The following is a 27,935-nucleotide window of genomic DNA, read 5'->3' as shown; positions in this document are numbered from 1 at the left end:
ACTTGGATTTTCAGAAGGCGTTTGACAAAGTTCCTCATGAGAGGCTTCTAGGAAAAGTAAAAAGTCATGGGATAGGTGGCGATGTTCTTTCGTGGATTGCAAACTGGCTAAAAGACAGGAAACAGAGAGTAGGATTAAATGGGCAATTTTCTCAGTGGAAGGGAGTGGACAGTGGAGTGCCTCAGGGATCTGTATTGGGACCCTTACTTTTCAATATATTTATAAATGATCTGGAAAGAAATACGACGAGTGAGATAATCAAATTTGCAGATGACACAAAATTGTTCAGAGTAGTTAAATCACAAGCAGATTGTGATAAATTGCAGGAAGACCTTGTGAGACTGGAAAATTGGGCATCCAAATGGCAGATGAAATTTAATGTGGATAAGTGCAAGGTGATGCATATAGGGAAAAATAACCCATGCTATAATTACACAATGTTGGGTTCCATATTAGGTGCTACAACCCAAGAAAGAGATCTAGGTGTCATAGTGGATAACACATTGAAATCGTCGGTACAGTGTGCTGCGGCAGTCAAAAAAGCAAACAGAATGTTGGGAATTATTAGAAAGGGAATGGTGAATAAAACGGAAAATGTCCTAATGCCTCTGTATCGCTCCATGGTGAGACCGCACCTTGAATACTGTGTACAATTCTGGTCGCCGCATCTCAAAAAATATATAATTGCGATGGAGAAGGTACAGAGAAGGGCTACCAAAATGATAAGGGGAATGGAACAACTCCCCTATGAGGAAAGACTAAAGAGGTTAGGACTTTTCAGCTTGGAGAAGAGACGACTGAGGGGGGATATGATAGAGGTGTTTAAAATCATGAGAGGTCTAGAACGGGTAGATGTGAATCGGTTATTTACTCTTTCGGATAGTAGAAAGACTAGGGGGCACTCCATGAAGTTAGCATGGGGCACATTTAAAACTAATCGGAGAAAGTTCTTTTTTACTCAACGCACAATTAGACTCTGGAATTTGTTGCCGGAGGATGTGGTTAGTGCAGTTAATATAGCTGTGTTTAAAAAAGGATTGGATAAGTTCTTGGAGGAGAAGTCCATTACCTGCTATTAAGTTCACTTAGAGAATAGCCACTGCCATTAGCAATGGTTACATGGAATAGACTTTGTTTTTGGGTACTTGCCAGGTTCTTATGGCCTGGATTGGCCACTGTTGGAAACAGGATGCTGGGCTTGATGGACCCTTGGTCTGACCCAGTATGGCATTTTCTTATGTTCTTATGTTCTTATGCTCTCACAGATGCTGACACACTCTCAGGCTCTAAGACACTCTCTCCCCCTCCAGACACACCCCCCACACAAACTCTTACTCCCCTGGATTTTCTCATACACACTCATGCTCTCACTCTGGCTCCCTCACATACACACAAACACACACCCAGACAAGCTCCCATTCATTTTCACACCACTCCCTCACCATCCCCCAGGCATGCACACATTCATTTTCATACACACAGACCCCCAGGCAGGCACCAATTCATTCTCACATACACCACAAACAGGCAGGCACCTATTCTCACACATACAAATCCCAGGAAGACATTCATTCTCATACACAGACACACCCTCAGGCAGGCACCCATGCATTCACACACATACACCCCCAGGCAGACTCCTATTCATACACATGCACACACTAAAGGCAGACCCCTCTCTTTCTTTAGCCAGCAACCTCGGAGCCTCTCTCATTCCTCTGCTGCCATTGTCACTGATGCCGCATGGCTATTGGGGAGGCACTGATTGCTGCTACAGGCACTCAAGCCCATTCTGCTGCCTCCTCTGTGCAGGCCCTGTGGGTTTCCACTTCCTCCATGTTGATCTCATACATTGTGAGATCCGCATAGAGAAAGTGCTACTTTTGCACATTACCAAAGATTACTTGTGCCAATCAATAAAAAGTAAATTTCTTTTTTAACCTTTGCTGTCTGATCTTAGTTTTCTAATTGGTTGGTCACAGTCTTTTTTGTTGCACCTTCCCTTTCTTATTTTTTTGCCAATTCCTTTCATATTGTCTTTTTTTCTATTTCTTTTCTCTCCATCTATCATCTTCCCTCAAACACACAGTCAGGTTCTCATTCTCACATGCTTTCTCTCTCTCTCTCTCTCACACACACACACACACACACACATACACACACAGGCTCTCACTCTCACATGCTGTCTTGCTCAAGCACAGGCTCTCACTGTCACATGCTGTCTCTCTCTCACACACACAGTGGCTCTCACATGCTGTCTCTGCCAACATTCAGGTCCTCACTCCCACACACAGTTTCTCAACTCACTCTCACACACAGACATACAATCTCTCAACTCATCTCATCTCATGCACACACACACAATCTCTCAACTCATCTCATACACACACTCTATGGGCCCTCAGCCTCTCTCTTACCTCTGGGCCTCCTCTTCACGGGTCACTGCAGGATGGGTTCTGCAGCGGCCCTGATCTTTTTGGGCCGATCCGCAGCGGCAGCGGCCCTGATCTTCTCGGGCCGATCCGCGGAGGTGGCGACCCTGATCTTCTCGGGCCGATCCGCGGCGGTGGTGGCCCTGATCTTCTTGGGCCGATCCGCAGTGGCGGCTCTGCTACTGGGCCTCCTCTTCTCAGTCCGCTGCAACAACGCTGCTCCTCTTCTGCATGTGGCTGATGCTCCTCCTCCTTACTGCCCACGCGGCTCCGGTAACATTTTTCTTTCGGGGCCGCGCAGGCAGAAGGAGGAAGAGCACTTGCAAGTTTAGACGTGACCTTTTTCTTCGGGCCATGGTGACGTGAGCTCCACCACGGCCCTGCCAATCTTCCAGCTGTGTGTCTCCGGCACAGCACAGCGATACTTCACTACTCAGCCGCCAGTGGGATGAGGTTCACCGGCAACTTGATTGGCTCCCCCTGATCTTTACTAGGTATACCACTTGCTCCGCCCCGTCATGTGCACCAGGCTTGCGCGACAAACCGGCACACTGCAGGCGACACAGTAAAGTGTCACGACACACACTTTGGAAAGCTCTGATCTAGACCTTTCTGAGCCAGAATATGAAGTTGAGTCTGGAGTTGCTCTGGTAAAGAATTAGAGAAGTCCTGGATCCTTTTAAAAAGGTCTCTGTTATACTGGATCATGTATAACTGGTAAGAGGCAATGCGAGATATGAGCATTGAGCCATGGAAGACACGCCTGCCAAAAGCAGCCAGGGATTTTTGTTCCTTCCCTGGAGGTATGGAGGAATGAGGTTTTGAACGTAGTGCCTTCTTTTAGGCTGATTCAACAACCACAGAGTGATGATCCAACTGTGACTTTTGGAACCCAGGAGCTGACTGCACCAGATAGGTACACCACAAATAAGAGAACTCAGAAACTTTCTCAAGTTATGTCAATATTCAATTTCCCATATTTATTCACGAAACATACATTTCTTAAAAGATCCTATCTAGACAATAATTCCTCTCTAGCACACTCATCCTTCCATACATCTATCATACACACCCATAAAAACAACATATTATAATGTGAATTCCATCCCCACAAATTTGATTACAATTCAAATAACAATGTAACATAGATTTTACAATATTATATAAATATAATTAATATTATTATATAACAATGCATTGGTTTGAAAATATCTATGTTTTCATTTGCTTATGTCACCACAACTAGGCTTTTCTTTGAATTCTCTCAATCACAGCGACATCGTCCATGGGACCTATCCGACAAGGCCTCCTTGTTTCGCCCACTCATCTGGGCTTCATCAGGGATTTTATCGTCACCAATGCCTCTAATTCATTCTGTATTAAATAAAGCCTCATGTGAATATCACAAAAACCCATTTTTTATTATTTATTTTGTATGTTATTTATATAATGTGAACCCTTAAAACTAACCCCTAAGACACCTCCTTAAAACATAGAATGGATCTACCTCTGCACAACATGAAATCGTTATTCACCACTTGACAACCATTAATCTCCGAAACTGTGTTCAAGTCTACTTTCATCCATATGATTTCCAAAACGTAGTTGAGAACAATTTCACATATATAACATCGCTAAATCTGGAAGCGAACCTTGCAACCAAAAAAGATAGCGAATCATAGCATCTAACAACAGTTTCAAAACCACAGCTTAACAAACCTGGAACAGGACGCTCAACCAACTACCCACATACTCACATTTCCTCCGGAACTGATGACATCACGTACAACGGCATGATGTAAAACTATCACCTTGAGGCGAATCCTTTATACCTTCCAATTAGAAACTAACTGATCCCACCTGTAAAACAATTCTCATTCCTTAACCCGCAAAAAATTACTTCAAAGACAACTCATAAGGACCCAAGCAAACCCCTCATAGAAATGCCTGCCATTCAATTGGACCATTTAGTCCATGGGGCGCACTAGTTTGCCAATCAAAGATAAATCTCTGCTCTACTCTCCTCAAGATTGCAGACAGGTCACCTCCCCGCTGTAAAGTAATTCGTTTGATAATGAAAAATCGTAACTGTTCAACTTCGTGTTTGGCCTCTATCCAGTGTTTCACCAATGGGGCATTAATTTTCACCATCCTAATCCTGCTTTTATGCTCAATAATTCGTGATCTTATAGACCGTATGGTTTGTCCAATATAAATTAGCGAGCACGGACACAGAATTACATACACCACTCCTGCTGTCTCACAAGTAAAGGTGGCATCTGTCTTATAGTTGACAGATGGGACCGAACATGGGTGTTCCAAGTTTCTCTTCAGAAGATCAAGCAGGATTTCATGGATAGGTATAGACATGATTTCCTTAGGAGCATCTAGAAATTGGAGTACTTCCAGCATCTTGTGCCTAGAGTCCTCTTCCGTCTGAAGCTGAAAGGGAATGGTTTCAGATATTTCCTTGATGAAATTAATAAAAGACAGATCCTCTGGTGGAGAGCGTCGTCTTTCATCTGGGGGAGAGGGCTCAGGTGGTAGATCATCTGTATCCTGGGACAAATCATTGGTCCAAGAATTATAGGGCTGATCTTCAGCACCTAGTGGGTCTCCAGCAGATAGAAATGGTGCTAATCCTGAAGGACCAGGCCTAGGCATCGACGGTATCGGAGGTGGCACCGATGGCATGGATGGAGGCACCGACGGCATCAATGGAGGAACCGACGGCATCGATAAAGGCATCGATGGAATGGGTATCAGTGTTTGCTCATCATCTGAAGATAATGGAATTGGTGTAGAAGGCACTGGACCCACCGGTGCTCTCGGTTCCATCGGAGGCAGGGCACCAATCAACTCATCCAGTCTACCCAGAAGCGGTGCGAGCGCTACGGGAATCAGATAGGTGACCGGCTCGGGGACTGGTACCGGCATCAATGGAGGTTGGAAGCCCTGAAGTGCTTTACCGATAGCCTCTTGGATCATCCGTTCCAATTTCTCGTGGAAGCCTGGGGCATGGAACCCTGGAACCGGAGTAGGAGGCAGCACTGACGTAGCTGGAGGGTCCACCGGTGAAGGTGGAATCCTGGATCCCGGCACCACTGAAGGTGGGGAACGCCTCAATGACCCGGTCACAGAAGAGGATGGGGCCTTTTCTAAACGGGGTTTCTTTGTCGGAGGCTCTGTCAACGTCGATGCCGAGGACTTGCCTGGATTGACAGATTGAGCCTTCCAATGCCGGTGTCAACGCTTTTCACAATGTTCTCCTCGGTCCTTTTCTTGAGGAGGCAATCAACACCTTTGGAATCGTCGACGCCGGTCGAACAGCAGCGGTGTCCCGGTGCTGGCGAGAAGTCGATGGCACCAGTTCGGACGATGTTGAAGCTATTGATGGAGTCAGGGTTTTTAACTGAAAGAGAAAGTCCATTTTCTCTAAACGAGCCTTACGGCCCTTCAGCGTCATTTGGGCACATTTGGTGCAAGTTAGGACATCATAGTCGGACCCCAAACACATAACACAGACCTCATGCGGGTCAATGATGGTCATTGTTTGAGAACAGTTGGGGCACCGATGAAAACCTGACGCCATGGCTCCGACAAAAATTTAGCCACGGTGCGGTCGATGGCCAGTAGGCCCCGAAGGGATAACTCGATGGGAATTGACCCCAACAAGGGTAAAACCTTACCTTTTGACCGCAGAGTATGGATATCGATAGGGGGACCCCTATGGGGTCGAATCTTTTTGAAAATTTTGAAAGAAGTTCCGTGAGGAAAATTCCTGTCAGAAATCTCAAGAGCTCCTTAACTCGCGTGGCTACTGTTGCGCGGAAAAAAGAAGACTGAAGGGGGACCCCTGCTGGATGCAGGGTCAGTGCATTGCTGGGTATGCCCAGTAGGTGCCAGTCAAAGTTCTAGAAACTTTGACAAAAGAGTTCCATGATTGGGCTCCATTCTGATGATGTCACCCATATGTGAGGACTACCATCCTGCTTGTCCTGTGAGAAACCTTCAGGTTCTTCACAAACACTAAAAATTTCTTTGCATGCAAATGAGATGGGCCCTATCCAACACAGCTGGTATGTACAGCATCATGGCCCAAGATGCCTTCCTATTTAGACCACTACCCATCACTTCAAACCCTATCACCGAGTCAAACATGCACATGCAAGGCATCATCAAACAGCAGCCAGCTGAAATAGGTATTCTGAATGTCCAAGGATTTATCTATCAGTTTAGACAACACATATAGGATTTCATAGCCTCAAAGCTATTACCTTTTCCCTTGCCCTATATCATCCCAGCTAGAGCAATACCCTCTTACAGAATGGAAGCACATGACACACTATTGCTGTTCTCCTCACAGATGAGAACTTGTCGCCAGCGGAGAAGGAGGAACAGGAGGAGGAAAAGCTGGAAGAGGAACCAGAGGAGGCCACTGGCAATGACCCCCGCTGATACAGCTGCCACTGCTGAGGAGAAGCAGGCTGCTCCTGCCCCACCCGGAGAAGCAACAGCAGTGGTGGTCTGCGATTCTAGGAGGAGCACCTGCTCCATGCGCTGAGCCTGTTTCTCAGCCGCAGTTTGTGCAGGCCACGCAGAAATGGTGGAAATGCAGAGGGTGAAACAAGCAGCCCTTGAGGGTCTTGCTGAAGAATCCGTGCACTAAGCTGAGGTCCAGCAGCACCAGAGCCTGGTGCTGATGGACTTGGCTTGGCGTATGGGCATTTTTCGGCGAGGCCCCTATATTTGCCGTCTCTGGCCTTCCTACTGCCCCGGCCTCTTTTTAAGTTCTTGTATATATTTTTGGTCCCTTGTTTTTCCCACCCCATCCCAATTTTATTTTTTTTAAACATGTACAAGGCTATTTTTAACATGTTTGATAAAAAGGTTTTCTATTTGTAACTTCAATAACAAAATAAAAAATGTACTTGCTCCACTGGCAATACCCAACCCTTCATCAAATACCCTACCACCACCTAGCCTTAATCACTCCTCTTCTATCCACACACAGAAACTTGAATCCTTCGAACCCATCCTTGGAAATTGAATCAATAATCAAGAATATGAAGCCTTCATCACACCCATTGGACCAAATACCTACCAAACTCCTTCTCACCGTTCCCAATACAATTGCTAAACCTCTGGCCGACATCATTAATTGCTCCTTCATCCAAGGTTCTGTCCCTGATTCATTAAAAATTGCTTTCCTGAAGCCTCTATTGAAGAAACCCAACCTGGACCCAGCCAACCCCGGAAATTTCCGCCCCATTGCAAACTTACCTTTCATAGCCAAACTAATGGAAAAGCTAGTTAACATCAGACTCACAGACTACCTTGACTCTCACAATATTCTCCACCCCTCTCAATTCGGATTCAGGAAACACCTAAACACTGAATCTCTCCTTCTTTCATTAACTGACAACATCCTGATGAGCCTTGACAAAGGCCAATCTTACCTTCTAGCTCTCCTCGACATCTCAGCTGCGTTCGACACTGTAAATCATTCAATTCTCATCAACCGTCTAACGGAAATAGGCGTTTCCGGCACTGCACTTCTCTGGTTCAAATCCTTTCTTTTCAAAAGGCACTACAAAGTTAAAATAAATGACAAAGAATCCCACCCAGTCCCGTCTAATCAAGGAGTACCACAAGGCTCATCACTCTCTCCTACCCTGTTTAATATCTATCTACTTCCTTTATGCCAATTACTCAATTCCCTCAACCTCACCCACTATATATATGCTGATGATGTGCAGATACTAATCCCAATCTCGGACCCCATCTCCACTACACTAAACTTTTGGAACAATTGTCTGCACTCCATCAACCTCCTTCTATCAAGTATCAACCTGGTTCTCAATACTTCCAAAACAGAACTCCTCATCATCTCCCCTAGCGACAACAACCCCGTAGCCATCAACGCAACTATACCACTAGCCAGCCAGGTGAGAAACCCCGGGGCCACCCTAGACTTCAGATTGAACTTCAAAAAGTTCATCAATACCACAACTAAAGAATGTTTCTTTAAACTACAGGTCCTAAAACAGCTAAGACCACTCCTACACTTCCAGGATTTCCGTTCAGTTCTTCAAGCCATACTGTTTTCAAAGATTGACTACTGCAACGCACTACTACTCGGTCTACCCGCCTCTTCTACTAAACCTCTACAGATGCTGCAAAACGCAGCAGCCAGGATTCTTACTAAATTGCATCGTAAAGACCACATCACTCCAATTCTAAAAATCCTACACTGGCTACCTATCCACTACAGAATAATTTTCAAGACTCTTACTATCATTCACAAATCTGTCTATCAGCAATCCTCTCTCCAGCTCGCCATCCCCCTCGAACTTCATGCCTCCATAAGGCTGATCAGATCTGCATACAAAGGCTCTCTCCAGGCTCCCCCAAGCAAATTATTGGTCCACAACTCCATCCATAAACGAGCACTTTCGACAGCAGGTCCACTCCATTGGAACTCTCTCCCCCCAGATATACGTCAGGAACAATGCCATCTATCTTTCAGAAAGAAACTGAAAACCTGGCTGTTCGCCCAAGCTTATGGTTGATAGAGCCTCTATCAACCAATACTGTCTCTTTCACCTTACTACCCATTCCCTATCTCCTCCCTCCCCCCCCCCGTCCCGTTCCCTGCCCTGCCACCCCACCCCACCCCTGCCACCCCCACCCCGTTCCCTGCCCTACCACCCCCCACCCCACCCCGCTTACCGCCCCTGTTCCTCCCTCCACTGGAAATTTAATTCCTAATAATTACTTAAGATAAATTACCTGCCGTACTCACTGACTTTTGTTAACCTTGTTATGTCTCGATACTTAATTGTCTTTGTTGATGACTATTTTCAGTACTCTCCAGTTATATTAGTTTGAAATCTGTCCTGTCTTCCTAAGCCCATGTTTTTTGCTCCCTGTTTAATGTAACTTTATCTTCCATACAGTTGTTAAATGGTTTCCCCTTGTTTCATTGTAAACCGGTACGATAAGACTTGGTCTTGAGCATCGGTATATTAAAAGAACTTAAATAAAATAAATAAATAACTTTGTGAGTGTACTTTTCTTTTGTAGGGCTTGATTCATTGTGTCTCACAGGTTGCCAGGGTAGATCTTGGTTAGTCATAAAACCCCCTTCAATGATAACAATGCCTCAGCACTGAGATTCTGAATTCCTCTGTCTTTCTCAGGGATCAAGACTCTAAAAGGCTGATGCAATAATCTTGGCATGAATAAAGTGGGCGCAGGTTTCAGTGTATATTTTATAACATCAATATTTTTATTATGGGTAAACTCTCTATGCAGTAGGCTAATGATATGCTAATGTATTTGGAGTTTCTAAATGGTAAGAAACTGTTAACTTTGAGTTTGGCAATGGTGCAATGACATTTTAACTAGGGAAGAGGGTGGAGATATCCCTGACAGGCTATCTGGATAGGTGGTCGCTGCTGCCACTTACTCTGAGAAGTCCATTATTATCCGTGTAAATGGGGGCAGCTGCCTGCACTGTGTTAGACTAGTTTTCATTCTATGTTCCCCAATTAGTTAAATGCAGCCCTGCTTCCCCTGATCATACCCTCAATTACTCTCTTGAACCTTCCCCCTACCCTAGTATGATCACCAGAGATGGTGGAGGGAGTGTGAGAAGCCAGTATGCTAAGCAACTCGGCCAGGAAGCTGACACACCTAGTAATGCCTGAGTTAGTGGGCCAAACAGGCAATGACCTTATGTTTCTTCAGGCTTGGCCATTAGACTTCATGGCTTTCTCAATTATGACAACACATAACACCCAGATCTAGGTCATGTGGCTATTCTGTCTCTGGGTAGGTAGCTCCAACATACTCATCTCTGCTGGCCTTCCCTGGGTAGGCAGAAATGATCAGTGTTTTGCTCTGTTTGGCAGGAAAGAAGGAACAGGTTGCCACCTCCATCTTAGCTCAATATCTAGGGAAGAGGCAGAACTAGTGTACACTGCTGGCTCTACTCCATTTCCTTGGGTCCCAGAAAAAACTTGCCAGAAAACTACTCTGGGTTGTTTCCCCAAAATTAATATAGAAACAGATGTACAGAGTTATGTGGCTGGGAGAAGAAGAACTCCAGAATCACGGGGGGAAGGGCGATTACTCATAGTGGCCTTATTACCACAGGGTGAAGGGAAAACAGAGTACCCAGGAACACATTGTAATTAAGGAGTGGGCTAGGGATGTCAGTTCTGCATCAACAGAGCAGAGAGGAAGAGGGGTTTGGAGTAAGAGAACCCCAGAGTCACTATCAGCCATCTACAGTTTTCCACTGTTACCCTGCATTTCCAGACTACATTAGTCCTTTAGCCTATCTGTGTTCATCCAACATATAGTGTGTGAAGAAATTGTTAGGGTACAAGTTTAAGAATAAACTTCTTGTAATCCCATTTACTTCAAATGTCACAGAACATACATGCAATATTACATAAACAACTGCTATGCAATAGTTACCTGTCCAAAAAAAAAGGTGCTTATACATCCCTAACTATCATTCAGCAGAATCATCTCCATGCTGATAATCTGTAGCCATTGAAAATCACTTCAACAATAAAACAAAAGAAGAGCGCTCTTATTTCTTACCCTTCACAGGTTTTGGGCAGCTCCCAACAGAAATCAAGCACTATTCCCTTGCTGATTATACAATGCTGGCTCCCTCAACCTCTTCCATGTGTTGAACATGAAATGGGTTGAATAGTAACGTGATTGAAGATATTTACAGAGCTAGTAGAACAGCTGGAGGTTCAGGCGATGCGGGCTTTTCCCCAGCTAGTTCACATTGATACTGATTTGACATCACAAAAGGGTGGGAAGGAAGAAGAAAAGACATGGGTGACATAAAATCTGGCATGGATACTTTCAGAGCAACAGGACACAGTTACAGACTTCCTATATTAATGCCCATGAGCAGACAGAGAGAATAGACAAGTTCCCTAGGCTTAATCTTCCAGACCTCTTATTGCATTTATGTTGTATACTCAGTTCCCTGAACTACCTTATTTATTTATTTATTAATTTATTTATTTAAAATGTCTTCTATCCCTGCAACTTCACGATATGGGGTAGATTTTAAAAGGGTTACGCGCATAAGGGTTACGCGCATAAGTTATGCGCGTAACCCTTTCAAAACCCCCCTGCGAGCGCCGAGCCTATTTTGCATTCCGGGGGGCGTGTTGGGGGTGTGGTGCCGGCCCGGGGGCATGGCCGAGGCCTCCGAAATCGCTCCCGGGCCAGGGAATCGCGCGGCGGCGGCCAATGGGCAGGTGTAACTTTTACGATAAAGGTACGGGGGTATAGATAGGGCTGGGGGGGTGGGTTAAATAGGGGAAGGGAGGGGAAGGTGGGGGGAGGCCGAAGGAAAGTTCCCTCCGGGCAGCGCGCGTAGGGCTTGGTGCGCGCAAGGTGCACAAATGTGCACCCCCTTGCGCGCGCCGACCCAGGATTTTATAAGATACGCGCGGCTATGCACATATCTTATAAAATCCGGCGTACTTTTGTTTGCGCCTGGTGCGCGAACAAAAGTACGCGCGGGCGTACATTTATAAAATCTACCCCTATATGTCCAGTGCAGGTTACAAAAATTATACCCATAAAAATTCAACATAATATAAACTTACAGGCACAATATTTCCTTAACCTGAAGCAATAAAAATTACAACAATGAAAGCTATAGCCTATAAATTAAAAGCTTCTTCAAAAACAATTTTTTAATAAGTTTTCTAAACATTTTTAAGTCCGCCTGCTTGTGAAGGCATGCTGGCAATTTATTCCATTCAATTACTGCTACAGAGGAGAAAAAATGTGACCTAGTTTGTATCCACTTATACTGGGTGGCTAAGGGGTTAGTCAACTGCAACATCCCCTCCAATCTCAGTGAATGTTTAGGAGTATACAACTCTTATCGCATCTCACTATTCAGCAGCTTGAAGACAATGGTCAACAGCCTAAATTTAGCCCTCTATTTGACTGGTAACCAGTGGCGATCTCTCAGCACTGAAGAAACATGTTATCTTTTTGATAGCCCAGTCAAAACGTGGGCAGCAGCATTTTGCACAAGCTGCAATACATGAGTCAGCTTCTCTGGCAGACCTATATGCAACAATAGACTAAGTGGCTCAAAACCATAGCCTATATCACTGTACGAAAAAGGTCTTGCAATAAAAAACTCTTCAGCATCCTACCCATCTTCAGCTTGTAAAAAGCTACTTTAGCTACATGCAGGGGTGGATTGGCCTATCGGGGGATCGGGCATCCCCCGGTGGGCCAGTCGCTCTGGTCACGTGGTCTGCCGAGCGCAGCCGCAACAGAGCCTTGGTCGGCAGACCATGGGTATTTCTGGGCCGGGTTTGGGGAAAATCCCCTGGCCGATCTTTACCCGGAATCCGCCCCTGGCTACATGACGTATTTGGCACTTCATTGTCAACTGGGAGTCCAGAAAGACTCCCAAACTTTGTATCTCTGTTTGAATCGGCACATATAAACCTTCACTTACCCTCACCTCCACCTTAGATAGACCTTCAAAACCCTTTCCCACCCATAAAATATTTGTTTTTTTTATTCAGAAATAAATGGTGGTCAGTCAAGCACTATTTTACCTTGCTAAAGATGTTATGTAACCTGCTTTCTGGCAACTCTCCCACAAGGTAAAAAAAACCCAACTGATCATTATCAGCATGCATAAAATATTTAACCTCCAATGAATGTAGTAGTGCACCCAGAGACAAGAGGTAAATATTAAATAAAACAGCTGAAAGTGCAGACCCCCACTTCATCTTATGCCATCTTAGGCGCTGTCTGAACCCCCTCTGTAACCTGTCTTTAAGGAATGATTTAAACCAGCCTAGCACTGTGCCCGCCAATCCGTACAGTGTTAGACAACTGATGAAGATCTCATGATGAACTGTGTCAAACACAGCACTCAAATCTAGCTGGATCATAATCCCTGTACAACCCCAACCCAGACAGCAAGTAAAGAGTCGAGCAGACTCCAAAGTAAATACTCTGTTATGATTTTTACGAAAACTAAATTGGTTTACATCCAACATTTGAGTCTCATTTATATAATCCTCCAGCTGTTGCAGCACTGTCTTTTCCAAAATTTTGCCACTGCTGGCAAACTTGACATAGGCCGATAATTTGCCTGCTCAGAAGGGAGACTAGCAACTTTTTTTTTAATGGGGCTTACAAATGCCTGTTTCCAAATTCCTGGAATCTCATCATCATCATCCATTAATTGTTAACCATCCTTTTTATGATATCATAAGAGATATCTTTCAAATTTTTATTAATCAAGAAGGGGCATGGATCTGACACAGAATATATTGATTTCAAAACTGACACTTTAACAATCACTTCCTTCGAGATAATCATCTCAAACTCAGTCCATGAGTTTTATATGGCAGAGGGGTGTACCAGTTCTAAATTATTAGATATACCTCCCAACTGATGCTGAATCTTCTGCACCTATCGCCTCACAGTCAGGCATCTCACTGTCTATTACTACTGGACCAGCAGTTAATTTTTTCACAGTGGCAAATAGTTCTAATGTTTTTTTTAGGGCCTTCTTTAAATGTGCCCCACATAATTGACTTTTAGTTTTCTAGCATCAGCTGCGGTAGTCATTCAAGTCCATTCCATGTATTGGCCAGATAGGAAGCCATTAGGGAGAATCCTGGATCAAGATTACAGGGTCACAGCGGATATCATCCCAAGCATGCACCGGTGAAAACCAACCCTCTCCTCCACCCTCCAAGGCAGTGAGGTGTTCATGATATCCACAATGATTATGCATATCTGGAAGAGCCTCCAACTGATAGCTTTATGATCTTCAAGCATATGGATATCATTAACACTTGGCCCTAGGTATGTCATGATGAGTGGGTGGAGAATCCTATATAGAAATAATCTGCCTAATTGCCACTTGTAGGTTTAAGTAATATAATTTATAGGCACACATATAAATGTGCACACACATTTGGTATTTTTCCCCATAAGTAGGAGTCACAAAGCTGCAGTATAAAATCCTAGGGCTTTTTGAATCTCATAAGAGGATTAGGTAGCGCCTATACAACTCGCATCCAACTGTGGGTTATACAGTGCGCTCGCACTGTATTGCATCGGCCCCTGAGTTAGCTGTATGTTTATCTAGTTAACTTTGCTGGCAGCTAGCAGCTGAAAATTGACCCCAAAATATTTCCACCCCTGGTATCATTACTTATCTCACTCTGTAGTTAGTCCCCTATAAAGATAAAGACAAGAGAACAAAATATTTAATGCTATCATTTAAACAATATATTCCCCAGAAGTTTTTCAAAAGATATATCATATAAGCATCCACTAAATTTTCATCATCATTTCATTGTAATTCATTATTTGCAAGTTATTTTTTTGTATACATTCAGAAAAATACATACCTCTTTTCTTTAAAGCAATGTGCAGCTGTCAGCACCCAACTTTTCTCAAGAAGTGATCCACCACAGATATGTTTATAACGGTAAGAGAAAAATGCATACTGAAGGCTAACTTGCCATGGCCATTCCCCAGGTTCGGCATGTTGGCCTCCAACAATTCGAGAAACAGGTATGCCTCTTAGTGGTCGCTTTCCACAGTCTAATAAATAAAATCAGAAGAAACAATCTTAAATAGATGAGAACTTACAAAATATTGTACTAATTCGGTTGCATTATGTAGTATAGAGGCATTTCAAATATATTATTTCAATCTGAATTTATTTTAACATAGTAACATAAAAGATGATGATAGATAAGGATCAATGGCCCATCCAGTCTGCCCAGTTATTCTAATTTACATTGCTGTAAGGATATTTTACAGCTGTCAGTCATACAGGCTTGACTGCAGGATATTGCTGCTTACTGAAGTCAGTTTTGTTGTCTTCCCTCTTTGGTCCTCTGCCACAGTGTGTCTCAACCCTCTCCTGGAGGCACAGCAATCCAGTTGGGTTTTCAGAATTGCCATAATGAATATCATGAGTAGATTTGCATACCTTGGGTCTTCAATGTATATAAATCTATCTCATGCATATTCATTATGGATATCCAGAAAACCCGACTAGTTAGGTGTGCCTCCAGGAGAGAGTTGGGAAACACTGCTCTAGCATTCTGATCATAAAAGATCCTATACTGAAATCAACACCCAAGCATACCAACCAGTTTTTTACCCAAACTCTCAACTTTGTTCTCACCAGTACCCTCTATTTTTGTCTCAAGCATGCTTAAATTTTGTAACAGTACTGGTTTCCACCATCTCTGCTGGTAGGTTATTCCAGGCATCTACCTTTCTCTTAGTAAAGTATTTCCTATGTCTTCTGATAAGAACATGAGAACATAAGAAATTGCCATGCTGGGTCAGACCAAGGGTCCATCAATCCCAGCATCCTGTTTCCAACAGAGGCCAAAACCAGGCCACAAGAACCTGGCAAATACCCAAACACTAAGAAGATCCCATGCTACTGATGCAATTAATAGCAGTGGTTATTCCCTAAGGGGCGGATTTTAAAAGGCGCGCGAATAGCCTACTTTTGTTTGCGCTCCAGGCGCAAACAAAAGTACGCTGGATTTTAGTAGATACGCGCGGAGCCGCGCGTATCCACTAAAATCCTGGATCGGCGCGCGCAAGGCTATGAATTTTGTATAGCCGGCGCGCGCCGAGCCGCGCAGCCTACCCCGTTCCCTCCAAGGCCGCTCCGAAATCGGAGCGGCCTCGGAGGAAACTTTCCTTTGCCCTCCCCTCACCTTCCCCTCCCTTCCCCTACCTAACCCACCCGCCCGGCCCTGTCTAAATCCCCCCCTTACCTTTGTTGGGGGATTTACGCCTCCCGGAGGGAGGCGTAAATCCCCGCGCGCCAGCGGGCCTCCTGCGCGCCGGGCCGCGACCTGGGGGCGGGTACGGAGGGCGCAGCCACGCCCCCGGGCCGTAGCCACGCCCCCATACCCGCCCCCAAAACGCTGCCGACATGCCCCCGAAACGCCGCGACGACCGGGCCCGCCCCCCGACACGCCCCCCTCCGAGAACCCCGGGACTTATGTGAGTCCCGGGGCTCTGCGCGCGCCGGGAGGCCTATGTAAAATAGGCTTCCCGGCGCGCAGGGCCCTGCTCGCGTAAATCCGCCCGGTTTTGGGCGGATTTACGCGAGCAGGGCTCTGAAAATCCGCCCCTCGGTAAAATTGATTAATAGCCATTAAGGGACTTCTCCTCCAAGAACTTATCCAAACCTTTTTTGAACCCAGCTACACCAACTGCACTAACCACATCCTCTGGCAACCAATTCCAGAGCCTTATTGTGCGTTGAGTGAAAAAGAATTTTCTCTGATTAGTAAATGTGCTACTTGCTAACTTCATGGAATGTCCTCTAGTCCTTCTATTATTCGAAAGTGAAAATAACCGAGTCGCATCTACTCATTCAAGACCTCTCATGATCTTAAAGATCTCTATCATATCTTCCTTCTCTCCCTCCAACTTCATATCATGACCCCATTTACTGTAATTTCTTTATTTATTGAAAAATTGTACCTTCCTTTATTTTATTAAATCTGCTAATTATGTGGAAGTCAATATTCAATATGCATGTATGTGGGCCACCCGAAAGCAATGTGGATTTTAAAAAGCTACAAAATATGCGCATATGTAGCCATACGAATGTGAGGAATAAGAGGGCGGAAAAGGGGAGGGGCATGAACATTTCTGGGTAGGGCCAAGACTTAAGTGTATAACTCTGAATTTTAAAAATGAAACCTGCTGTGTGCACATGCTAGATATCCACGTTACTTTATTACTGCTCCTGATAAAGAGCAAAACTGTAGATCTTAAGTTTTAGGGCTTATAGTTCAAGGTGAGGGGACTGAATCAACTGGGAAGCATGCATGATGAAGAACCAGAGGAGTCTGAAAGACCTTGCTATTAAGTAGACAAACTGGTAAACTAATTGGAAAACTGGAAATGTGCCTCGCATGATCATGTTTTAAAATTTGCTGACGTATGCGTGTAAAAGCTGACATGGTCCTCAAGCTATGCTCGAGTAACCTTTTCAATTTAGGAGCATACTTAGGCGCAGTTGGTGCATTTTTAAACATACCCGTGTTAATGCATGCGCGATTAAAATTCTAGCATATCCTTGCTTGCACGCCAATATGTGCATGTATGGATGCATGCGTGCTCGCTTTAAAATCAACCTCTAAGCTTCCATTACTGTCCAAGGATTGAAGAGTCTCTTCTCCTTTGTGTGCTTGTGGTTTTGGAAAGAGCATAGGCAGCACATTTGTTTGACTGATGAGGAAGACAGATACCATTTTTGGAAGAAACAGGATGAGTACATAGAACAACACTTTTGTGAACAAATTGAAATATGGTGACTAAAACAGAGGCCTGTAATTTTCTCCCTCTGCGTACTGAAGTGATGACCACAAAAACAGCATCTTCTAGAAAAGAAACTTCAGATCCCCCATTTCGAAAGGTTCAAAAGGAGATCATGAGTTGAGTCAGAACCATACTAAAGTCCCACGATATTGGTGATTTACTGACTGGAGGCTTGATATGCCACAGTCCCTTCATGAACTTTGATACTCAGATGTCAATATTCAGACATAGCCAGCTAAGTAAGTTAGCCAGATAAGATTTATCTAGCTAACTTAGCCAGGATATTCAGTGGTGCATGTTATGGGTCATGGATCCCTGGGCTGAGGGGGAGCTGGCACTGCCTATGGGAGGAGCCCCACAGGTCCCTCCATCAGCTGGCGAGGCTGGAAGGGAGCAGAGACCCCACTGGAGCTTCACCACTACCAGCCCTCTTCTCCTCAGGTTGAGCCCTTGGGTACCAGGGCTGGCTGGACTTACGTGGGGTCTCTGGCATGGCTGAGGCTGGCAGTGAATATCAGGGTCCAAGGTATAGGCTTGGGTCTTAGCAGGTGGTGAAACTTGTGGTCCGAAGTGCAGGTGTGGGTCTTGGCAGGCGGCTAAGCTCGTGGTCCGAAGTACAGGCATGGGTCTTGGCAGGCGGCGAAACTCGTGGTCCGAAGTGCAGGCGTGGGTCTTGGCAGATGGCGAAACTCATGGTCCGGGGTACAGGCAAGGGTCAAAATCCAATAGCAGGTCAGAATCCAAAGAAGAATCAGAACGCAGGAACCTCCAGGAAACGGAAGTAGGAGCCAAGAAGCCAAGGCAAGATCTGCAGGTCAGGCCTTGCCTAAAATAGGCAGGAGCATAGCCTTAGGATGGAGGGGCCCGGCCCCTCCCACCGAGGTCCCTTTAAACTCCTGGAGGCGGTGCGTGCACGCGCCTAGGGCACCCGGAGCATGAGGGAGGGCCCGGGTGGTGTTCGGCCTCGACCCGACTGGAAGGAATGCCAGCGGTGGCCTTCAGGCGGGGAGTCTATGCGAGAGGAGTGCGTCTGCTGCGGCTCCCCGCCACTACCAGGTTCCCGGGGCTGGTCTTGGCTGCACCGCGATGCATGTAAGTGGAGGGAGCCGGTCACGGGCCTCCATGACCGGCTCCTGTAACAGCACCCCCTCCTTTAAGCCCCCTTCCTGAGGATCTAGGCTTCCCGGGATGGTCCGCGTGGAACTGTCTAATTAGGCCCTTATCGAGGATGTTGGAGGAGGGTTCCCAGGAATTTTCTTCTGGATCGAATCCTTCCCAGGATAGTAAGTATTCCCATCTCTGACCTCTTCTCCTAACTTTAAGAATTTCCCGGACTTGGTATGTCGTCTCCTCTTCAGTGGAGAGCTGAGGAGGTTTGGGTGTTTTCCAGAAAGGCCAGAAGAGCACCAGGGGTTTTAGGAGCGAGGTGTGGAATGAGTTATGTGTCTTCAGAGAGGCTAGGACGAGGAGCCTGATGTAGCGAGGGGCCAGGCGCATGGATGGGACCCTCAGGCGAATGTGTCGGGTGCTGAGCCACACTTTTTCTCCTTGTTGGAATCGAGGTGCAGGTCTTCAGTGGCGGTTGGCAAAATTCTTAGCTGACTGGGCCACCTCCTGGATCATCCATTGAGTGTGGGTCCAAAGTGTCTTCAACTTCTTGGCCGTCATCTGGGCGGCTGGAGATGGGATGGACAAGGATAGAGGTAAGGGCGGAAGCGGCTGTTTCCCATAGACAATTTGGAAGGGTGAAGCCCCCATCGCGGTACAGGGGTGCGAGTTATGAGAGAACTCAGCCCAGGGAAGCAGGTTAGCCCAATCGTCCTGACGAGCATTGACGTAGGTCCTCAGGAATTGTTTTAAGGTTCGGTTGGGGATGATAGGCGGTGAAGAAGTTCAGGGCAACATGGAATTTTTTGCATAGTTTCTGCCAGTATTTAGCAGTGAACTGGGGGCCTCGATCTGAGATGATATGTTGCAGCAGGCCATGGAGCAGAAAAATGTGTTGAACAAATAGTTGCGCCAGTTGGGCTGCCGAAGAAAAGCTGGGCAAGGCCGTGAAGTGTAACATTTTGGAAAAGTGATCCATTACCACCCAAATGACAGTTCTGCCCTCTGAGGCAGGTAGGTCCACAAGGAAATCCGTGGGTATGTGTGTCCAAGGTTCTCTTGGTGCTAGAACCGGGTGCAACAGGCCCCAAGGTTTGCCCACTGGGGTCTTCTGCTGGGCACAGATGGGGCAGGAGTCCACGTACGTCCGAACATCTTGATGCATCCCTGGCCACCAGTAGAACTGTTGGAGTAGAGCCAATGTCCGGGCCTATCCAGGGTGGCCGGAGGTGTGGGAATCATGGCCCCATCTTAGGACCTTGTTGCGAAGTCTCCGGGGAATGACCGTCTTACCTAGCGGGACCATCTGGGTGGCAGTGATGATGATTCAGGCAAGATCTATGATGTGTTGCGTCGGCTCTACGTGGTCCTCTGGAGAAAATGAGGGGGAAAGAGTGTCTGCTCAAAGATTCTTGGCTACAGGTTGGTAACGGAGCTCGAAATTGGAGCGAGTGAAGAAAAGGGCCCAACGGGCTTGGTGGGGTTGAGGGGCTGGGACTGCTGCAGGTGTTCGAGGTTTTTATAGTCCATGTAGACCGTAATCCGATGCTGCGCCCCCTCCAGCTATTGGCACCATTCGTTGAATGCGAGTTCCTTGTCACCGATGGTGTAGTTTTGCTGGGCCAGGGAAAACTTCCTAGAGAAGAAGGAGCAGGGGTGCAGGGCTCCAGATAAGTCATGTTGGCTGAGCACCGTTCCTACTCCTTCAGAGGAGGCGTCCACCTCCACAGTAAATGGAAATCTGGGATCCAGGTGCCGGAGACATGGTTTGCACAGAAAGGCTTCTTTGAGGGCTCGAAAGGCCTCCACTGCCTAACAGTCCAGTCTTTGACGTTTGCCCTCTTGCCCATCAAAGCCGTGAGTGGTGTGGCCAACTTGGAGTAGTTTTTGATGAAACTGTAATAGTTCGCAAAACCAAGGAATCTTTGAAAGGACCGCAAGTCACTAGGTTGCGGCTAATCCTGGATGCACTTAAATTTGGTCAGATCCATTCGGAAGCTGCAGTTGGAAACTATGAACCCCAAAAATGGAAGGGAGTCTTTTTCAAATACACTCTTCTCTGGTTTCGCGTACAGGCGATTCTCCCTTAGACGCTGTAGGACTCGGATCACATCCTGGCGATGAGCAGGCAGGGTTTTGGAGTAAATCAAGATGTTGTCGAGGTTCACAACTACACAGTCGGAGAGAAGATCATGGAACACCTTGTTCAAGAGGTTTTGGAAGACGGCGGGAGCATTGCTAAGTACGAATGGCATGACCAAATATTCATAATGGCCATCCCGGGTGTTGAACGCCATCTTTCATTTGTTGCCCTCCCGAATCTGAACTAGATTGTAGGCCCCTCGAAGATCTAATTTCAAGAAGACCCTCGCCCCTTGAAGGCAGTCAAACAGCTCGGCTATGAGAGGAAGCGGCTACTGATCATTCACAGTGATGGCATTTAAGCCACGACAATCGATACATGGGCGGAGGGTCCTGTCTTTCTTGCCCACAAAGAAGAAGCCAGCCCCTGCCGGGGAGGTAGACCGATGGATAAAACCCTTTTGCAGATTATCCCGGATGTAATCTGACATGGCGCGGGTCTCTGGCAGGGATAAAGGATAAACCCTTCCCTGAGGGGGTGCAGAGCCTTCCCTGAGGGGGTGCAGAGCACAATCAAACTCTCGGTGATGTTAGGGGGGGGGGGCAGAGTATCAGCAGCCTTTTTGGAAAAGACATCTGTAAATTGGCCATATTGAGGAGGCACTCCTTCAGAGAGTGTGGTACTGGGACAACAGGCTGGGTCCGTGACCTTGTCTATGCAGGTCCTATGACAAGTAGGCCTCCAATGAGTAAGCCGTAACGAGGTCCAGTCAAATTGAGGGTTGTGCTGTTGTAGCCAGGGTTTGCCCAAGCACCACTGGGTAGATGGCCTTTTGAATAACATAGAATGAAAGGCATTCCTGGTGGTGCAGTTCAATGCGGCATTCCAACGGAACGGTAAGGCACGTAATTATCCCTGGAAGGGGGTCTCCATGGATGGAGGAGAGAGTCAGCGGGACTGGACATGGATGCATGGAGATTAGTAGCTACTCTACAATAGCCTGCATCAAAAAATTTCCTCCCACTCTGGAGTCCTCTAGGGGGAGTTTCAGAAAATCGCAACATCCCACAGAGAGTATTACAGGCAAGGTTAAGGGGAAAGCTGGCATGGTCAGGCCTAGGGTCACTCCCCCAATGAGACCTATACCCGGGAGTTTACCAGATGGACAGGGCACTGGGCAATGAGGTGCCCGGAGGCTCCGCAGTAGAGACAGAGGCCGGCCTGCCAACGCCTCTGGTGTTCTTTGGAAGACAAGGACCCTTGGCCCAATTGCATAGGTTCTTCAGTCAGGCCTTCTGAAGAAGAATAGGGTTGTGAGGGGGGTGAAGGAAGTCTAGGGTGGCTGAGCGCAGCTGCACGCCTCTTAAGTCCAGGTAGCTCAAGTGCCCTCCACTAGAGTCAGCGATTGATTCTGCCTGCCAACTTGATAAGCATGTCCATGGATGCGGGGAGCTCATGGGCCACCAATTCGTCCTTAATTTTCGGAGATAGCCCATCCAGGAAGATGGCCCTAAGACAGGACTCCTCCCAATGGAGTTCAGTGGCCAGTGTTCTGAACTAAATAGTATAATCCGTCAAAGGGCGTCCTCCTTGACGGATGTGCAAAAGTTCAGTGCCTGCCGTTGCCAGTTGTCCGGGATTTTCGAAATTGGACCAGAACCGGTCCAGGAACCCGGGGAGGTCCTGGAGAATGGGGTCTGAGTGCTCCCACAAGGGGGACACCCAGGCCAGGGCCTTACCCTCAAGCATGGACAGGATATACATGGTCTTGGTAAAGCCTTTGGGAAACAGTGCAGACTGAAGACAGAAGTACATATTGCACTGATTGAGGAATGCCCTACACTGTTGGGGGTCACCTGCGTAGAGAGGTGAAGTGGGTGACCCCCACTCCACCGGTGCAGCCTATAGAAGGGCTGGTGCTGTCATAGAAGGGCTCAATGTAGGTAGGGAAGCAGTACCTGCTGAGGCTACTGAGTCCAAGCGAGCATTGAGGCATTCCATAGATGCCAGTAACGACTCCAGAACACTCTGCTGTTCCAAGATCTTCTGTGCCATGGATCCCTGGGCTGAGAGGGAGTTGGTGCTGCTTAAGGGGAGGAGCCCCACAGGCCCCCCTCCATCAGCTAGCAAGGCCGGAAGGGAGCAGAGACCCCGCTGGAGCTTTACCACTACCAGCCCTTGTTCCCCTCAGGTTGAGCCCTTGGTAACAGGGCTGGCTGGACTTACATGGGGTCTCTGGCACAGCTGAGGCTGACGGTGAATCTCAGGGTCCATGGTTCAGGCTTGGGTCTTGGCAGGTGGCGAAACTCATGGTCTGAAGTGCAGGCATGGGTCTTGGCAGGTGGCGAAACTCGTGATCCATAGTGCAGGCGTGGGTCTTGGCAGACGACGTAACTCGTGGTGTGAGGTACAGCAAGGGTCAAAATCTGATAACAGGTCAGAATCCAAAGAAGATGCAGAACACAGGAACAGGAACCTCCAGGAAATGGAAGCAGGAGCCAAGAAGCCAAGGCAAGGCCTGCAGGTCAGGCCTTGCCTAAAATAGGCTGGAGCATAGCCTTAGGAGGGAGGGGCCTCGGCTCCTCCCGCCGAGGTCCCTTTAAATTCTTGGAGGCGGCGCACAGAAGCGCTTAGGGCGCCCAGGGCACAAGGGAGGACCCAGGCAGTATTTGGCCATGTCCAAGCCAGAAAGTGGGGAGTCTGCGCAAGAAGAGCATGTCTATGGCGGCTCCCCACCGCCACCAGGTTCCCGGGGCTGGTCTGGGCCACACAGCAGCACATGTAAGTGGAGGGAACCAGTCGCGGGCCTCCGTGACTTGGTCCCGTAACAGTGCAGTTAACTTCAGACCTGCTCAACAGGTAATAAAAAGCTCTTAAGGCATAATGAATGGTCCACAGCTCCAGAAGATTGATCTGTAGATGACTTTACAGTTTGGACCACACTCCCTGGGTTCACAAAGTACAGTGTGTTACCCTCAAACTCTGGGGGAAGCAGTGGTAGACAGCATTACTTAATGTGCTCGGATTCTCAATGGAAGTCCTAGGACAAGAACCTCCATGTTCATCCACCACTATAAAGATGCCCACATCTCAGGAGACACAGGTAGTTGATAAGACAGTGGTTGAAACAATTGATCTCATTGATCCTTGAAGGATCACTGAAGATCACGCATGTGAAAGTGAGCTAGAGGAATCACGTGAACCTCCATCGCTATAAGAACATAAGAACATAAGAAATTGCCATGCTGGGTCAGACCAAGGGTCCATTAAGCCCAGCATCCTGTTTCCAACAGAAGCCAAACCAGGCCACAAGAACCTGGCAATTACCCAAACACCAAGAAGATCCCATGCCACTGATGCAATTAATAGCAGTGGCTATTCCCTAACAGGCCGATACAGCACAGAGCACACTGTTAACTGGCATTTGGACGCGTGTTTCGACGGCTAGCTTTACCCCTTATTCAGTAAGGGGTAATAGTGCGTCGAAAATGCACGTCCAACCCCCCCCCCCCCGAGACTAATAGTGCCCGCAACATGCAAGGCATGTTGATGGCCCTATTAATCATTCCCACGCGATACAGTAAGTAAAATGTGCAGCCAAGCCACACATTTTACTTTCAGAAATTAGAGCCTACCCAAAGGTAGGCATTAATTTCTGCCAGCGCCAGGGAAGTGCACAAAAAAGCAGTAAAAACTGCTTTTCTGTGCACCCTCCGACTTAATATCATGGCGATATTAAGGCGGAGGTCCCAAAAGTAAAAAAAAAGTTAAAAAAAAAAATTTAAAATGAGCCCGCGGCTCGCGCGTTGAAAACTGGACGGTCAATTTTGCCGGCTTCTGGTTTCCAAACCCATGGTTGTCAGCAGGTTTGAGAACCGATGCCGGCAAAATTGAGCATCGGCTGTCAAACTCACTGACAGCCGCCGCTTCCATCAAAAAAGAGGTGCTAGGGACGCGCTAGTGTTCCTAGCGCCTCTTTTTACTGCGGGCCCTAATTTAAATAAATTAAGTTACTGAATCGCGTGCATAGGAGAGTGGCCTGTGCGCACGCCGGGAGAGCGGGCGCTCGCCTGCTCTCCTGCGTGGTTTATTGTATCGGCCCGTAAGTAAATTTGATTAATAACCGTTAATGGACTTCTCCTCCAAGAACTTATCCAAACCTTTTTTGAACTCAGCTACACTAACTGCACTAACCATATCCTCTGGCAACAAATTCCAGAGCTTTATTGTGCGTTGATGTTGCAGTTGGGTACTGCAGGCAGGGTAGTGGACCCTTGGGCCGGCCCACCTAGGATGACAGGGTAGGCCGGGAGGCGGAGCCACAGGCTGGCGGTGTTCACCCGGGAACCAGGAACCCCCCAGGAGAAGCCCGTAGGGACCTGGAACCTTGGGACTTGGGGTATATGCTCAAAGTCCAATAGGAGGTAAGCCTGGGCTGGGAGTGTAGTATGGAAAGTCCAGAGTGAAAGATAGTCCGTGTACTGGCAGTACAGGTCGAGGGCCAGCTGATGACAGGGCAGCGGGCGGCAGCGATACCTGTAGCAAACCGGACAGTGAGGCAGGATCTGTAGAATGCTGGGCCTGGAGCAAGCTGAAGACTTAGATGGAATCGGTAGCAGACTGTGGACTGGAACAGGCTGTAGACTGGAACGGAGTATGCCGCTGGCTGTGGACAGAAGCAGGCTGTGGGCTGAAGCAGGCTGTAGACTGAAGCAGGCTGTAGACTGGAACGGAGTCTGCAGCTGGCTGTGGACGGAAGCAGGCTGTGGACTGAAGCAGGCTGTAGACTGAAGCAGGCTGTAGTGAAGTCAGGAATGGACCAAGGTCTGAGGCAGGCGGCAGGCTGAAGCAAAGTCAGGAACGGACCAAGGTCTGAGGCAGGCGGCAGGCTGAAGCAAAGTCAGGAACGGACCAAGGTCTGAGGCAGGCGGCAGGCTGAAGCGAAGTCAGGAACGGACCAAGGTCTGAGGCAGGCGGCAGGCTGAAGCGAAGTCAGGAACGGTCCAAGGTCTGAGGCAGGCGGCAGGCTGAAGCGAAGGTAATCCAAAGGTCAAGTCAGGAACGAGGAACAGACAAAGCACAACTCAGAACTACTAGGCAGTAGTGAACCTCGTTGCAAGGCAAAGAGAAGGAGTCCGGACGCCGGTTATATCAGGCTTAGGGCGTGGCGTCATTAGCACAGGCGGAGCCAGACTTCCGGGAGCTGTGCGCACAAAGTGGGCATCCTCACGCGCGCACGAGGCAGCGGGGAGACAGTCAAGCAATGGCGGCCGCCACGTGGAACTGGCAGAGTTGTTGGATTCCCGGCACCGCGGGACGCGGCGTTTCCAGCAGCGGAGGTAGGCACTGTTCAGGGCTAGAGAAGGGGAAGCGGCAGAGACCGCAACAGTACCCCCCCCCTTTACGGCCCCTCTTGAGAGGCCCAGGCTTCCCTGGATGGTCCTGATGGAACTGTTGCAATAAGCTCTTGTCAAGGATATTGCGGCTGGGTTCCCAGGTGTTATCTTCATCACCGCAACCCTCCCATGCCAGTAGATATTCCCATCTACGGTTGTGGAAGCGGACGTCAAGAACCTCTCGCACTTGGTAAGTGGGATCATCATCGATGGCTGTTGCAGTAGGATCCGGAGGCGTACGGTGATAACGAGAGAGGACCACTGGCTTAAGCAGGGACACATGAAAGACATTGTGGATTCGGAGAGTAGAAGGCAGTCTCAGCCGATACGAAACCAGGCCCACCCGCTCAGCAACCCGAAATGGTCCACAGAACTTGGGTGCAAATCTCCGTGATGGAAGTCGGAGATGGATGTTCTTGGTGCTGAGCCAGACTCGGTCCCCGGGCTGGTAGATGGGAGCTGGTCGTCGGTGGCGGTCGGCCGCTTGCTTGGCGGACACGGCCGAGTGGTGTAGCTGTTTTTTAATCTTGTGCCACAATGTCTGTAGTTGTCGAGCTGTTACCTGAACAGCCGGCGAGGCGTTGGGGACATCCAGCGGGAGCGCAGCGTGAACTTGATTGTTGTAAGCGAACTCGGCCCACGGCAGTAGTTCTGACCAATTGTCCTGTCTTTCGTTAATGAAGGCCTGAATATACGCCTTCAGGGTCCGATTCATTCTCTCGGTCTGCCCATTGCTCTGCGGGTGAAAGGCTGTGGAGAAACTGAGCTTTACTTTAAAGCATTTGCAGAGGGCTCTCCAATAGCGGGCAACAAACTGGGATCCCCGGTCGGAGACTATGTCTTGGGGAAGACCATGTAGCCTGAAGACATGCTGGGCAAAGAGACGGGCCATTTCGGGTGCTGAAGGAAGTTTAGGCAAAGGTACTAGGTGCACCATTTTTGAGAAGCGGTCAACAGTGACCCAGATGACCGTATGCCCACAAGACGAGGGTAAGTCCACCACGAAGTCCATAGCTATGTGGGTCCATGGTTCGGTGGGGACTGGTAGTGGCTGTAGGAGGCCACAAGGGGATCCAGGACTGGGCTTCTGACGTGCGCAGGTGGGGCAGGAACTCACATAGGAGAAAACATCCCGCCGGATGTTGGGCCACCAATAGAAGCGATTGATAAGCTCTAAAGTCCTTTCGCGTCCTGCGTGCCCTCCGATGAGGGAGTCATGAGCCCAGCGTAAGGCCGTTAGGCGATCCCGGCGAGGAAGTACGGTCCTATCCTGGGGGCATTGCAGCGTCAGGCCAGTTTTTGGCGTCAGCTCCCTTGCGGGTCAGGGCCGTGAGCGGAGCCACTCGGTGCGAGTAACGCGGGATAAAGTGTCTATAGAAATTAGCGAAGCCTAGAAATCGCTGGAGGGCCTTGAGGCCCGTGGGCTGAGGCCACTTGGTGATGGCCGCTACTTTTTCTGGGTCCATGCGGAAGCCGGTAGAGGAGATGATGTATCCCAAGAAGGGCAGAGAC

The 27,935-nt window shown here is 47.9% G+C and overlaps 1 protein-coding gene across 1 annotated transcript in view; it reads right to left on the bottom strand.

The window, feature by feature from the left end:
- LOC115088570 (transmembrane protease serine 12-like) overlaps positions 1-27,315 on the bottom strand; it is a 147,688-nt gene extending 120,373 nt beyond the window's left edge. Inside the window, exons 1-2 of the mRNA XM_029596828.1 lie at positions 26,577-27,315; positions 14,879-15,074 (exon numbers count right to left, since the gene is read on the bottom strand). Of these exons, the coding sequence (XP_029452688.1) occupies positions 14,879-15,074; positions 26,577-27,315 (935 nt within the window). The remainder of the gene's footprint in view (positions 1-14,878; positions 15,075-26,576) is intronic.
- Positions 27,316-27,935: the final 620 nt, after the last annotated feature.

Source organism: Rhinatrema bivittatum, chromosome 3 (assembly GCF_901001135.1).
Source record: "Rhinatrema bivittatum chromosome 3, aRhiBiv1.1, whole genome shotgun sequence".
NCBI classification, from domain to species: Eukaryota; Metazoa; Chordata; class Amphibia; order Gymnophiona; family Rhinatrematidae; genus Rhinatrema; species Rhinatrema bivittatum.
The sequence above is the reverse complement of the archived record's forward strand: the minus strand, read 5'-3'. Positions and strand labels throughout refer to the sequence as shown.